Raw genomic sequence first — 15,096 nt, 5'->3', positions numbered from 1 at the left:
CCATTCTAATCTTACAGCAAAAATTGCAAGATATGACAAAAATCAGATTCTTAGAGATTCGCAAATACCTCTCAGCACCCTTGACCTTGGACATTAGAAATGGCACCCCGGTTGAGAACCACTGGCTTAATGTATGACTTCGCCCATATCGCCCTATATTAAATACAGTTACAAGACACTTCGCGTAGCGCATGGTAGTTCGTTAATAAAGGAATCGAGTAAATTGGTGCAATACGGTAGTGAGAGAGTAAAGTGCGTGGGAGTCGGTTTGGGGGTTAAGGCGTCTGCTACGTTCGCTATCGCAACACTCCTAAAATAAACCGCCCGGTTAAAGACTTTACTGCCTCGCAAACTTTCCTTTTTGGGAGATAAATAAAACTTGTCGAATAACCAGGCCCGTCTATTAATAAGTATTCAGTCAGCATCACTGTGTTAAACACGGCAAGTAACCGAACCCATTTTTACGAGTGCGAACAATCAAACTTTAAAACCGAGACGGTAATCTAAGCAGCAGCCATTTTTGGCAGAAACAGGGCATTTTTAAACGACGCCAGCCTCTGTTATTGCGTCACAATCTACTGTGGTCTTCATGCCTTATTAACTCACGACAAAGAGGGCCGTTTGTTTGTTGCCGCAAACAGTCGTGAGGTGACGATTTTTCAGTGAACAACTGGTTTTGGGTTGGCCGCCAAAAGCGTGCCGCCGAAACGACCACCGCGTCCTATTGTGACGTCACAGGCAGACGGTCAATCGAGACCGGGCCGCATTTGACTGGATGCGCCCGCGATTTTTTACGAGAAAACAAGCGGTTCCGGCATTTTTTTCCTGCTGCCGGTTTTAACATTTTTTCGGCTTGCCATTCCGATGACGCGCGCCTTATGAGATCACAATGCCTCTCGGCTTATAAAACGCGGCCCGCACACAGAGGCAGTTCATACCAGCCAGAGGTTAAGCGGTCGGGTTCAAGTGCTTACATAAAACTCTGCGTGGCATTTAAGACTTAAGGCTACGGCGGCAAGCGTTTGCGGCGTTTTGGGTCGCGTTTTGCCGCACAGTCTAATAAAGGCTATATGTTTTGCTGTACGGGTCTTACGTTAAGTGGAGATTTGTTCGAAGAAGTTAAACTGATTCGTTCAGATGTCAATTTAAACTGTTATATTTGCTCGAAATCCTGCGTTATCTTTTTTCGCCAAACGCAATCAAAGAATTTCTTTGCGGTTTTCTGGTGTCCGATTTTCTACCAGCAGTTTAGCAGCGACCAGTCAAACTGTCATCAAGAGTGTTTGCCTTCCGGTCAAGCTAAAATAAATTCAGTGTTGGCGTCAGTTGTTTAACCGCCAGTCGTAGCAGTGTTTATTCGCCGTATCGCCAAGAGGTTTTGAAGCTGACGGAAGGGCCCCGATTGCTGGCAATAGATAGCAACTGGTCAGAGTATTTTTGTCGGGCACACGTCGGAAGCACTTGACAGTTTCGTGTTGTTTTGCCCGGGGCGAAAAGCTATTGTTAGCCCAATCAACAAAATCAAGTCGAGTAGTCGAGGTCGCTGAGTGCTGCTTGTCTACGGATATGTTGGGTTTGTTTGGTGTGCTTTTTTTGTGCGTTTTAACAGCTTGTTTGTACCACTTTGGCGACGTGGCGAAAAAGGTACTGTATATGTTAAAATAGCGGTTTGGTGTCTGTATGAAAGCCTTTTTTAAGCTTTTTAAAGTTCGGTGAACTGTTTTTTGCGGCCAGGTCTCAAATGGCGGAAATGTTTTTTTGCAATAAATAGCCAATCCCTAAGAAACACGGGCGACCAAAAGGCGTAATACACATACCGAGTAATCCATTCCTTAAACCGGAACTAAATTACATGCTCGCTCCAGGGTTGCGGATTTTGAGATTGCTGGCTGGTACTTTTCGGGTAGACTTCCGTTTTAAATTTCCCACAAAAGCGCTGAATTTTCACTAATGCGACGCCCGCGGCTTTCAAGTGACGGGGTGCCCAGCCAGGGAATCCTTTGCCAAACTTTGTAAATTCTTGTCGCTAAAACAACATATATCTCTCTTTCTCTAGCGCATAAACAGGTGTAATAGTTCCTAATTTTCTTCAATTCCCCGCGTTATTTTTTTTATTGTGAATCGTTTTTTATCATTCGAAAATAAATGGATGATTTCTATTTAAAAACCTTGGTCGAAAATCTTTTTTTTGTTTGCTTACAAAATGGCTTTTAGTAAGTGTAAGCCGAAAACCCTCGCCTTAACAAACTCGCACAAGAGAAATTAAAAATACAACGTTTAAAAAACTCGGCCGCATTTTTACCCTCGAGTATAAAAACGTGCGGCACGAAGCCGGAAAGAAATGTTCAGCCCTTCAAAGATGGAGCAAGTATTAAAAGATCGGCGCCAATTTTGAGATTAAGAATCGCTTTTTATTTAAATAGGTTATAAAAACGGACTTTAGAGACCTAGATAAAACCCGGCTAGCAAACAGCCATTGGCGCCAATTCCAGACTTTTCTTCATACCCCGATCGTAAGCTATTAAGCTATTTCAGCTTTACATACATGGCTAGAAGTTGTTGTTTGAACACGGGAAGCAATACTCGTTATCACCAGGCAAGTACACTACTCTTTAGGACGAAGGGGAAACTCCTTATCGCGAGTGCAAACCATGAGGGAAGACTGTAAACATCCTTTAAGCGGCAACGATATTTTTTCCGCTTAACGTTTTATTTTTGTGCTGCTAAGTTTGGCGCTTTAAAAATTAGTTATTAAGCTTTGATATATGTAATATCTACTACAGAGTTATTATTTAGGAACAAGTCGATCATCAAAATAGCATTTCCTTGACAAAACTGTGAAAATCAACAGTTGCAACAGCAGAACATTACGCCCTATTTGCATTAAAGTATTTATTAAAATCCGATTTCGTCGTTGGGTCAGGTGATTTAGCTCAGCGGGTAAGCACGCCTCATGTGCATACACGTTACGGGAGAACCGAGTATATAGACGATATTTGTTCACAGTCAGGTTGGACCTTGGCCTGAAGGTTGAACGATATGCAAACTTTTGCACCACCCCCCTCAATGGTTTGTTGAGACTTTGAGTAACCGAAAACCAATCCAAAAGGAAGTGTTAACTGCACTGTTTTACCTTGGTTTCAATGCCTAGGTTTCATGCTGCTGCTAATTTATGCCGGTTGAACCCTATCGAATTTATCTGAATTATGGCTTTGATATCCTGATAAATGTCTTTAATTTATGGCGTTCAAATTCTGACGAATATAGTTTTTAGTTATTGCGATAAATCCTGATAAATGTCTTTAATTTATGGCGTTCAAATCGTGTCGAATGGTTTTCAGTTATTGCGATAAATCCTGTTAAATGTCTTTAATTTATGGCGTTCAACTTCTGTCAAATATAGCTTTCAGTTATTGCGATGAATTCTGTCAAATGTCAATGATTTATTGCGACAAAACTCCCCGCTGAGCGACAGTCAATTTCTTCTCTGTGCTTCTTGTTGACTGTCGGGTGGCATGGCATTCGTAAATCCCCCCGGATTCTTGTGTTTGCAATGTAACTTGCCATGTTACCAAGTGCCGAACAAACACTTTCTCTAATGCTCGGGGAAGTTGAAATTAAAAGCCGAGGTGTTACAAGTGCCGGTTCTGGTTTATGATTGGTCGCGGAATTGTGCAGTTATAAAGTAAATTGTTGCTTCGGATCCAAGAAATTAAAGCTTTAAACCAAGCATTGACCGGTCTCGTTCCATACGTTAGACAAGTTAAAAAATATCGTCGAAAAACAGCTAGGGCAGGACATATAAAAACGTAATAATTAAACGCCTGACTTGCAAACGATTGTGGTAGTACACTTGTGCATTTTTTTCGTACTGTGGTTGTGTGTGGAATGTTACTTGATGAATCGTGTTCAACACCAGACTGGAATGTTTTTGCCCAAAGCTGGCCAAACGCGGTAAATCAGGGAAATTCATCACCGACCGGTTGAAATTAAAAACTTCAGCCGCAGAGCAATTTAGTTTCGCTGACATTTCGTCTAAAGCGAGAGAGTGCCAAAACGAAAGTATTGCCGCTGTTTTTTTGTGGTTAAGTGCCAGTCACGACGTAGTTTAAGCGAGGCGGGTCGTGCAGTCCGACGGAAATCAATAATGGAGGGGAAGTATTTCGTGCCTGCTATGGCGTCATGAAAAACACCCCCTAAAGATTTTTGGCAATGTTGCTGGCTAAAATTTGTGTCGAATTTTTTCCACAGATCGCGGCACTATAGGCAACACTTAACGGTTTTAGCTTGTGAATGTTATACGGATTTTAGTTCAGTTTTAGCTTTGGTGATTAAGAACGCAATTATTCGTTCATGTATGTAAACGTACAACTAACTAATACGTTTCTGCTCGCAGAAGTAGGCTATATTTCGGAAAACATTAAACAAAAGTTTTCGTCCTTTAAGTACTTCCTAAACGCTGTGTATTTGCATCAAAGTGCTGAGAATTTAATCTCTGAAATCAGGACAAGAGGAAAACAATCGTCATCGAAATCCGAAGCAACAATAAAATCGGCCAAAGAACGACCAAGATGCAGTCACTTTTAAGCCTCGTCGTGTTTCTGACGATTGCCGCTTTTGCAATCTCTGCTACCACACCCAAGCATCCCAAGATCAAGAAGCTCGGTAAGACACGTCGTGACGTAATCGGTGACGTAATTGCGACGCGAGGTGTTTTTGTCACGTTCAAGCTGAGTCGATTTTTATGAGTCGATTTTGATCAGTTGTTGTTGTTGTAGCAAGTATAAGATCAGAAAAATCGTGAGACCCGCCTACATATATGCAAGGCGGCATTTTTACGACGTTCATTGCAGCTTTGTGGAAAATAGCACATTCTTGAAAGCAATTTTAACACGACTTTGGTTTCAAGACATATCGACCGTCATTGCCATATAAAAGCAAACATTTCCAGACCGAATTCAAACTAAACACACAAAGTTTGTTGTCGGCGCTTATGGTTTCGCTTTTTTTTTCTTATTACTATTCGTTAGGTTTCTATTAGTTTTCGATACAAGTTTTTGATAAAAACCTATCTGCGATTTATAGCATTCGCTAAAGTAATTAATTTGAAGCTTAAAAACAGTTCTCGGGTGTTCTTAATTGATTTTTTGGGGGATCCTAAACCATTTGATACAGCCTACATCTGTCCAATTTCGATTAGACCAATTTAAAAGCGTATTCACGAACGATTAAAATTGAACGGGCTATTAATCACTAACCGGCAGTCATTATACGAAAGTAATAGCCACAGGGGTTCGATAGATCTGAGAACTTTCTCGAAAACTTCTCCTCAAAAGTAAATTAAAGTGTCAGTTAAAATACTCAGTGATAACACGGGAAGCGGTATTCTGGTTTCCGAGCTATTCGTAAACATTCGAAGGCCGGACCTGGCGATTAATGCCTACGCGTTATTAAATACTGCTGGATATAGGAGCTATTGGGAACGTTTTACATAGTTTATACTCGACACTTCCCGCCTAATTACATTACTTAATTCAAGAAACGAGCAACTGTTTTCGCTTTTTAAACGCAAAGTGCTGCCTCATGGAGAGTTGTCAGGTGCACAGCAAATATTTTTAATTTTTTTTTTAAATTTTTTAATTTTCACTTTCGCCTTAGCCTATTTAGCATGTACATAGTTTAAGAGTTGTGCAAATAAAAGGCCTATGGAATAAAAACTTAAAACAAAATTCAGCAGATATACCGGTTTATCCGAAAATTTCGAACACGGTATTACAGGTCTACACCATCAGGTGCGCACTTACTTGAAATTTTCTCCAGGCACTGGTCAACTTTCTACCAAAATGAGACTTGCCTTTATGACTAGGCGCTGCAGTAAAGTTGTTATGACAAAACAAAGTGTCGCTGGAATTTTAAAGGCACTCCTTAAAATAGTTCGTGCTGAAATTTAGTTTGGAATGTAATCGTTTTACGATTAAAATCCAGCACAAACGCAAATAAAGTCAAAAGGCAGCAGGTCAACTTAACCCAGTGGTTCTCAACTGGGGTGCCGCGGCACCCGGGGGTGCCTTTACCAATGCTCAAGGGTGCCGATAGGTAGATGAGAATTTTTGATAAATTTGATTTTTGCTCAATTGGAAAGCTTCTTGTTACAACTATTTGTGTACGATTATAGACCATTAGATCAAATGACATTTTCTACATGTTTTAAGTTGATTGTCTTGTTTCAGTTCCATTAATAGTGACATTTCAGTAAAATACTTAAAAAAATGTATTTATTATTTTTGAGGGGTGCCGCAAGCCATAAAAGGTTGCGAAGCACTTAACCTTTCACTTTCGCTACTGTGAGATTTAGATGCTGCGTATGCGAATTTAACTTGAAAATCTTAAGCTCGGAAAAGGTTAATGCGGATTTGAAGTAGAGATTACATTGACCACTGCACAGGCTTAAAAACAGGCATTTTTTAAACGTCAAAATGGAGGTTTCTTAGAACTGATGCCCGGGGCGACTTACAGAGACCGGGCGCTACCACTACCAAATGACGGTGAAATTTACTCAAAAAATGTTCTCCCTGACAATATTAAGCTATTTTTATGTTATTTTAACTTATGGCCTTCAGTATATGTAGCAGGAAAATTATTTGACCGTTTGATGTTACCATAAAAATTTTGTTAAGACTTTCTTCAACCAAGCGTTCGATCATATTTTTAAGTTAAAATGCCTATTCTCTGAGAAATGCCGTGCCCCTTTCTTCATTTGGCTTAAACAAGGCACGAGGTCGAAAAAGCGTTCGGCTGCTAATAGTTGACGGTTATTGTATCAACGAGTAAAGCGTAACGCCGACTTAAACCTTACGATGGGCTGGAGGGAAACAACATACAGATTAACGCTAAATAATGCCTTTTAAAACTATTGTTAAAATCGAAGAATGTTGCTGTGTGGCGAAATTTGTTTTCAAACATTGGCGCAAAGTTGGGATAAGCCTTGTACAGTACGTGAACCGATAGACGTTCTAATTGGACAGGCTTGTTAGCGAGCTATTTTTGACGGGTTCAACACAGGAGTTTGAAATTAAATAAATAAAAACAGCTGTCAATGAGGCTATGACTCCTCTTTGCCTGTTACAGCCAACCGACTAGCTATCACCGAAACTTTCGACAAGCACAAAACATTGTCGACAACTCGGGGAGTTATCCAAGATCCTTATCGAATTTTTTTCAAACACGCTGGTGAAGTAAATAAGCAGGGACACTAATGATTGAAAACCTATAGGCCGAATATCTTGGAAAAAAAGAGTTCAAGTTTTCAGTTTTAGGCTTTTTAAGGCTTGTCTTAAATGTTTTACTTAACAAAGTATACTTTTTAGTAAGTTTCGTTTAAAAATGATCATTTTCAGCATTTGTTTGCTTTATACAAATTTGCTATGGAAAGTACATAATATGCTTCTTTTTGAACACATATACTTAAATGATTTTTTTTTCAGATGTTGAAACGTTTGGCAAAATGTGCATGCAGTGGGCGAAAGCTGGAAAGCGAATGCTGGTAAGTTTACTTGATCGCTGTTCGTAAATAAAAAAAACCCGTATAAGTATGTATTCCGTTCTAATTTCCTGTTTTCGAGCAGTTAAAGTAAGAACCGCTCTTATCTTTAAAATGCATCAAGGCTACGTCTGCTGTTTTAAACTGAAATAGAATGACGTGCAACCTAATTGAAAGTTATGACACTCAAGTTTCTCAGCTAAACACAATAGTTTAAGGCCCTTTAAACAACGGCGACATTGCAGTTACATATGTTAATTGTCAGCTGTTATATTTTCATAAAAAACTAATCTAAACCAGGTTTTTGCAACCCCTTGTCTAGCAAACGTTTTTAAAAAAAAAATTATTTTATTTGCGTTTTTTGCAGAACCCCAAATGCACATGTCCGTGCGCTAACCACCCGAACTATTTCTACAAGTGCTCGGATGTAAAACATCCCCTTTCCAAACGTAAGTAATTAGTTGAAAGCATCCTACGGAATTAATGTTAAAATCCTTACATTGTGTAAGCCAGTGGTTCTCAACTGGGGTGCCGCGGAACTCTCACAACTTTTTATGCAAGATTAGAGTGGATTATGTCCACTTTAAACTTCCTACGTTGTGTAGAGTTGATGTGTGTTGTTCCAGTTCCGTTTATTGTGACATTCTAATGATTTACCTACGAAAAAACCTTGTTAGGGGTGCCGCAATCTATTTATCATTACTTAGGGGTGCTGCAAGCCGTAAAAGGTTGAGAACCAGTGGTGAAAGCAAATAAGCATCTCGTTTAATAGGTCCACATTCTTGCTTAGAGCCCATTTGATTGACATAATGGACCTAAAATAAAAAAAGAGTTGGAAATAGACTGACATTTAACGATAAACTTGTATTCCCTACCGTTTTTAGCGGCGACCGAAATACTAAGTAAAAATATGACAGCAAACATTTAGCAATCCAACTCTTTTCGCTTTACTTGTTGCAAGCTTAAAGTGAACAATACAAAATTAACACAATAGCACTATTATTTCGAAGTAAAACAAAATGCGCCATACCATCGAATTGATTTCGCAATATTTTGTTTTTCTTGTCCAAATTTAATATAATTAACGAAACATGTGAACGACTGCTAATGGTGACCAAACAAAGTCAAACAGCGACAGTAAAAAACAAAGGCTGAGAAACACTGCTTTATACCAATTATACCAAACCAATAACTGCCTTGCTTTACAGCAATGGCTCTCAACCTTTTATGGCTTGCGGCACCCCTCAGAAATAATAAATATATTGCGGCACCCCTACAAGATTTCTCCGTGGGTAAATCACTAGAATGTCACAATAAACGGAACTGGAATTACACACATGAGCTCCGCACACAACGTTGGAAGTTTTAATTGGATTTATTCCACTCTAATTTTATACAAAAAGTTGTAAGGGTTGAGCAAAATCAGATTCTTGAAGATTCTCAAATATCTCTTGGCACTCTTGGCCATTAGAAATGGCACATCAGGGTCCCGCGGCACCCCGGTTGAGAATCACTGCTTTAAGGCCTTAAAGAAAAGGCTGAATAAAGTACAAATAAAAACAACTTTATTTCGTTCGCAGCTAACCGTTGTTGTTGTACCAAATCGTTTTTATTGCTGTTTCAGTGATCTGCGGTTTCTGCCGGAACTTTCGGGAGTGCCGGACAATACTGGACGGCAATAGGCACACGTGAATCAAATATTTCGCAAAGTCTATATTTTTCTTAAACGACACTGTGACGACACAATACAAGGAAAATTAAAAAAAAACATATTTAAAGGATTGCGAAAATCAATTTGTTTTATATTTTTGTCATATGTTTAAATTCTAGCAAACCGTTTTTATTTTTTAAATTGTAAATGAAGTTTCAATTTCACTATAAATAGACGTCGTTGCCGGGAAAATACCGTTTTTACAAATTAGCAAGTTCCATCGAAATGGAATGAAACTGTTTTTAAAGTGCCCTATTAATTTATGTTTTGTACAATTGTAAATGTGTTGAGTTTTTTCGTTACAAAAAAATAAAATCTGGCCCCCATTTAAAGTGTGTTTGTCCACCCTTTTAAACCGTAAAAAAAATATTTATTTATAGAAAAGTTAATACTATAATAGGCGAATAGCACAGGTAAAACAATTCTAAAAAAAAAAAAAAAAAAAAAAAAAAAAGTTTTAAAAAACAACCCAAAAAGATTCATGACGCGACCCATTTTAACAACCCAATATATCTAACGACCCTCTTTCAGGCATATGCATTTGTGTATGCGCAATAGCACAAAAATGGCACAAACATTTATTTAAGTGACATGTAGTAAAATACTTTGTTTTAACAAAACAATAAAATTTGTCCAGTGTTGCCTGTCACTGCAAATGACATAAAGTTCTGCTTTGATTTAGAATTTTAGATGATGCATGGAGTTTTCTGGAGTTCAACTTGGAAAGAATAATTTCCTTTCTTCTTTTAAATTTACAAACAATTACACTTGCTGCTATTAGATTCTATTAGCTCTTTCAATTCACTGGGAATGATGCGCAATTTTACTAAACAGTATTACAAGTTTTGGAGCATAATGGTTGGAGGTTGTAGTAAGACGTAGTAAGAATATGAAGCCATGTATCTTTTTTAGATTATGGACCGCTTGTCCTCGTATTGGATCATTGTCAGCCCCTTACCAATGTTACAATTGTCCCCCGGTAGGCTACTCTATCCTTCTTTTTATATAAAAAAGGCAAAGTGTGCATGATTTTGCGGAATTACAGTGGAAAGTTCATCTTACTGCAAAAGTTAAATCTCTAATAAGACTGTATTCAAATTTTTATAAATTATGATTTAAGTCCCCTTTTTACATGTTCAATGAAATATTCGTTTTTTGCCCCTAATTGAAAAAAATTCATAGCTTAAAATCCTGACGTGATGGACAAAAATGAATGCCAGATTTGAACTCAGCACCCTCCAATTAGTCAAAAAAGGTTGCCAACTTGGCTGGAGCAAATTTGCTGTAAACCAGTGTAATCGGTATTTGTGATGACTAATCTCGTCAGAACGTTAATATTTGTTTTGCCGTACAGTAAACACTTGTTAGGTCGTGAATTCTGTCTTTAAAAGTGTGTACTGTTCCAAAAGGTCTATCTCGCAACTTGCCTTCTGGTTGCTCAGTGTTTGAATATTGAACTTTTATTCAACTGTTTAAACATTCACTAATATCATTACAGTTATTTTTAATGCCAATTAATTCTCATTCTAGCAATAGTGGTTTGTATTTTTGATTGTCGTCTTCGCGACCCCCAGAGAAAAGTCAAACGACCCACCCGGGGGTCGCGACCCCCAGGTTGAAAACCACTGAGATAGAGATACAGCAAAGCTTGATAAACCATAGTCAAAATTGGATAGTGATATATACTTCAAACTTAAACAAGTAATCAAATCTTTTAAACGTTACAAATTTCTCTTTATTTATTTTCAACAAAAATACATAGAGATATTCAAAACATTTAAAATAATACCGACTTCTGTGTGGGCTTTGATATTCTTACTACGTCTTATTAACTACAACCTACAATCAGTATGCTCCAAAGTAATTTAAATGTTTGTAGGTCAAAAAAAGGTTGTTTAAAAGAGATTTTTAAGAGACTTATTGTTTCATGTGAATAGTTGTAGAATTTTGCTTCGCTAGTCAGTTATTTGCTGTTATCGTGGATCTTGCTCGTCTAGGCAGTATAGGTATATTTTTATACTAGTCACGGTTTGCCACACGTATAAATGGCGTTTCGTGGAAACGAATCTCATTAAAACTGATTTGTAAGTTTGACACGAACATCCAACATTTGCGTACAAAAAACGAACATTGCTAGGAAATGGCCAAGTTTGCTTGAAAAATGTCTGGCTTGTTTAGTGCTACATCTGTTTGGCAAGAATCACGTGTTTTCTGTAAGAGCGCCAAAAACATATCTACTGAATACCAACAAATAGGGAACTAAAGTCTCTTACCCGGTGTTTCTTAACCTTTTTAACGCCCGTACCCTTTGAGCTTTCATGAAATTTTATCGTACCTCCTGTCTACAATGGTCGACGGAAGTAAATAAATTGTAATAATAGGAATTAAACTCAGTGTATTTATAAATTACGAGTTGAATGCAGGTATTAAACAGTCTTATAAGTTCTACAATATTTACAACACACCAACAATCAGTCAATTTACTAATGGCTTTTTTGTTGTTGCTTTTCGTAAATTACGCGTTTTTGACAAATATGCCTAAATTGCGCATAAATTCACACTGCGTGTTGTAAGCCTATACCCCCTGCTTTGGTGCTTCGTACCACCAAGGGGTACACGTACCCTTGGTTAAGAACCCCTGCCCTAATTTGAATACATTATAAATATTTTAATATATCGGTTGCTAAAAGTGAGAGTTTCCGTTGCGTCTTGGAAACTTACTGCTGTATAGGAAAATGCTCGTGACAATATTTGTAAGGTAAACATTTATTGCAAGAAATTCGTAGCTATGTTTGCAACTAGTTAGGAGAAAACAAAACTGAACGGAAATCATCACTTCGCAATGAGTTTGTAGAATTTCCATAGAGTTTGCAATGAGTTTGTAGAATTTGCAATAAAGTTTGCAATACGTTTGTAGAATTTGCAATAAAGTTTGCAATAAGTTTGTAGAATTTGCAATAAAGTTTGCAATAAGTTTGTAGAATTTGCAATAAAGTTTGCAATAAGTTCGTAGAATTTGCATTATAGAGTTCGCAATGAGTTCGTAGAATTTGCAATAAAGTTCGCAATAAGTTCGTAGAATTTATAATAAAGTTTGCAATACGTTTGTAGAATTGAAATCTGCATTCTTCAACCGAAGAATGTTTATTTAAATTTGCATTTACGAAACGCCTTTTCTTGATTGGATAACGGCCAGACCCACCAAAATACCACATACCGATAACCACTATACGCATTCTTTACGAAGACAGACGTTTAATGAAAAATAAAAATGAGGCCGATTTATAAAATGGTAAGTTGTACCGTTTGAAAGCATAAGACTATATGTAGGCAAACAAAATTTTATTGAACGACTTAAATTTGTTTAAATATTTTTTCTGTAAAAGTTTAGTGGACAAGTCATTGATGGATGGTGCATTTTCGTTGTATACTTCGCACGTATTTCTTGAATCAAATTAATATTTATTTGGGAATGTTATTTGTATTGTTTGGACATTTAAGTTTTAATTTATTTAAACGTAACGCTTAGTTCGAAATTAAAATAAATTCATACCGCAGCGTCACACAAAACTCGTGGCTCAACTCCCAGTTTTTGTGAGCCGTGATTTAAACGAAAAAAATCCGTGTGTTTGCTCCACATGTCCTAATGTTGTTCGTAATATCAAAAACTGTAACGTAACGGTTCTTCTCCATGAAACAGCTATGCCATCCTTGACTTCGTTTTGTTAATGGAGACGCAAGTCTTCCGAGCATTTGTGTAATGAGAGATCAATAAAATTGTTTTGCGAGGTTTCAAAGAGAGACATAGAAAGTACCGGTACATCAAAACCCATTCAGAGGTATAGGTAGCATATTGTTAAAGTGTCGAAACAGTCTGTATTATTTTTTAAATAACACACAATTACTCGAAACGTTCACAAAATGCTACCTATACTTTTGTATGCGGACTTTGATGTTTAATATGCATTCGAAACGTTTACAAGACACTATACCTATACTTCTATACGGACTTTGATATTTCTGTACGTCTAACTACAACCTCGTGCCGTTATTCTGCCAAGTGAAAGAGTTTTACAGTTTTACAAAAATCTCCTTTTTTGCGAAAGTATGCGTGCACGACTGGCAAGTCACGTATACAAGGTGTTTTGCCGACCAAAAAGACTTGCAATTTGCCCCGCACGTGGGATAATGACTCTCTATATCACGGGTGCGCCGCCACTTAAAACGCCGTTTCTTCTGTGTTTTTTTTTAGATAAATGCCTAGCAAAACTGGGACGTGAGGCAAAAGGGTTATAAAAAACTGTGGTAAACAAAACAGCATCTATGCACGAACGTGTCAGCCGATCTGTTATCTTTATACGTTGATCGATTTACCCACTGTACCGGGAAAAATTGTTTTGCCAGTGTTGACAAAAAAACACAAGACGTGCGAAAACGGCTATTTAATTGAATCCAACTGGTACTCTGAACTCATTTTCTAAAATATTGCACGTTTTTAATTCCTTATTGTTCAATTTTTGTTCAGTTTATTGTGCCTTACTCAAAAGCCTAAAAATGTATGGACCAGACTTAATTAGCATACGAGGCAGCGGACAACATAAGCCTCTATAAAGTTTTGCTTTTCATGCTTTAGGTCAGGGGTTCTTAAACTTTTTTTACCGCGGACCCCTAAATTTTTTTTTTGCTTTGCGTGGACCCCGGTAGACAAAAATGCTCCAAAATGACGTCATAAATTGACGTAACAATACAAATGGACTTCATGACTCTGTTATTTCGGTCCGAAAAATGTGAAAGTTAAATGGAGTCTAACTAACATTCAGCGCAAAACCGTTTAATTTTGAATTAAAGTGTTTTCTTTTAAAAATGAATTACTTCAAGTATACACTAGTTCTTTAATTAGGACTTCATGGACCCCCTAATATCAGTTCAGGGACCCCCAAGGGGTCCATGTACCCCAGTTTAAGAACCCCTGCTTTAGGTCAACATTTTCCTGTAGTGATCGAGTAGTTACGTATTGACAACCAGGTGCATTGGGTTATATTTCTCATCAATGTTTTACAGTGCTGTGACTTGTGTAACTGTAGGTCTTATACTAATGTATTGTATGTTTAAACAACTTTTTGATTTCTTGGCGATTCGTGTTTTTAGGAAAACTCTGTGATGTTTTTTTTGGTAATCAAGAAAAATGTATACGTTTCATTTGCGTCATATTCGAGCAGCGCAAGTTTTTTTTAATATAATGAGTTCAATTGCATGTTGATTAATTTACTATGATTGTTTTTCGATTAAATTGCTTCGGTCTGCTTTGCTTCACTGCACTTCACTTCTCGTCTTATTTCGTTTCTTGCCGTCACACCTTTACGGTTTCGCTTGTAATCACTAATTGTTTTACACTTTTGTTTTAGCCCTGAAGGTACTGTGCTCGTTAGCGTTGTAAGCTGTTTTAGAGCACAAGGGCAGTTTTGTTTAGTTGTGGTGTGAGATTGTCACTGTTTTAAGAGCAAGAGAGCTGATGTTTGTACTGTATAGCTGCATTCGCTCAAGAAACGTTTCAGTTATAGAAAAGAATCTCATTTCATGTGCGGGTTCATCTGTAAATGCATACTCCATCTCGTTGGGGGAGGGAAGAACAAGCCCAATTTTTGAGGCAAGTGTTGCATTTCACCCTTATTTTTTTTTCTAAATTGTTGTTTCTGCCTTGTAATAAACTATTTGGCACTGATTAATGACCAGATCCAACCAAAGAAGGGTTTAAGTAAGGTTTTTGACCTCTAAAAAACGAAAAGAGCCTATATAGCGTCGGCGATAAATTTTTAACGTTCACCTTCTCAAATAATACAGAGTA

At 37.6% G+C, this 15,096-nt stretch overlaps 1 protein-coding gene across 1 annotated transcript; it reads left to right on the top strand.

The window, feature by feature from the left end:
* The first annotated feature begins 4,400 nt into the window (after positions 1–4,400).
* LOC146137541 (uncharacterized) lies at positions 4,401–9,570 on the top strand. Its single transcript, XM_083394276.1, has 4 exons — positions 4,401–4,665; positions 7,485–7,543; positions 7,908–7,989; positions 9,165–9,570. Exons 1-4 carry the CDS (start codon positions 4,572–4,574, stop codon positions 9,230–9,232), a joined length of 303 nt encoding a protein of 100 aa, XP_083250402.1. The 5' UTR covers positions 4,401–4,571; the 3' UTR covers positions 9,233–9,570.
* Positions 9,571–15,096: the final 5,526 nt, after the last annotated feature.

The sequence above is a fragment of the Ascidiella aspersa genome, chromosome 7 (genome assembly GCF_963924565.1).
Source record: "Ascidiella aspersa chromosome 7, kaAscAspe10.2, whole genome shotgun sequence".
Classification (NCBI taxonomy): Eukaryota; Metazoa; Chordata; class Ascidiacea; order Phlebobranchia; family Ascidiidae; genus Ascidiella; species Ascidiella aspersa.
The sequence above is the reverse complement of the archived record's forward strand: the minus strand, read 5'-3'. Positions and strand labels throughout refer to the sequence as shown.

What these genes read in the sequence shown, in the direction of transcription:
- LOC146137541 (XM_083394276.1), top strand. Translation starts at nt 4,572, where the DNA reads ATGCAGTCACTTTTAAGCCTCGTCGTGTTTCTGACGATTGCCGCTTTT. An exon ending in TCCCAAGATCAAGAAGCTCG is followed by an intron (nt 4,666 to 7,484) that starts GTAAGACACGTC and finishes TTTTTTTTTCAG; the next exon opens with ATGTTGAAACGTTTGGCAAA. An exon ending in AAGCTGGAAAGCGAATGCTG is followed by an intron (nt 7,544 to 7,907) that starts GTAAGTTTACTT and finishes CGTTTTTTGCAG; the next exon opens with AACCCCAAATGCACATGTCC.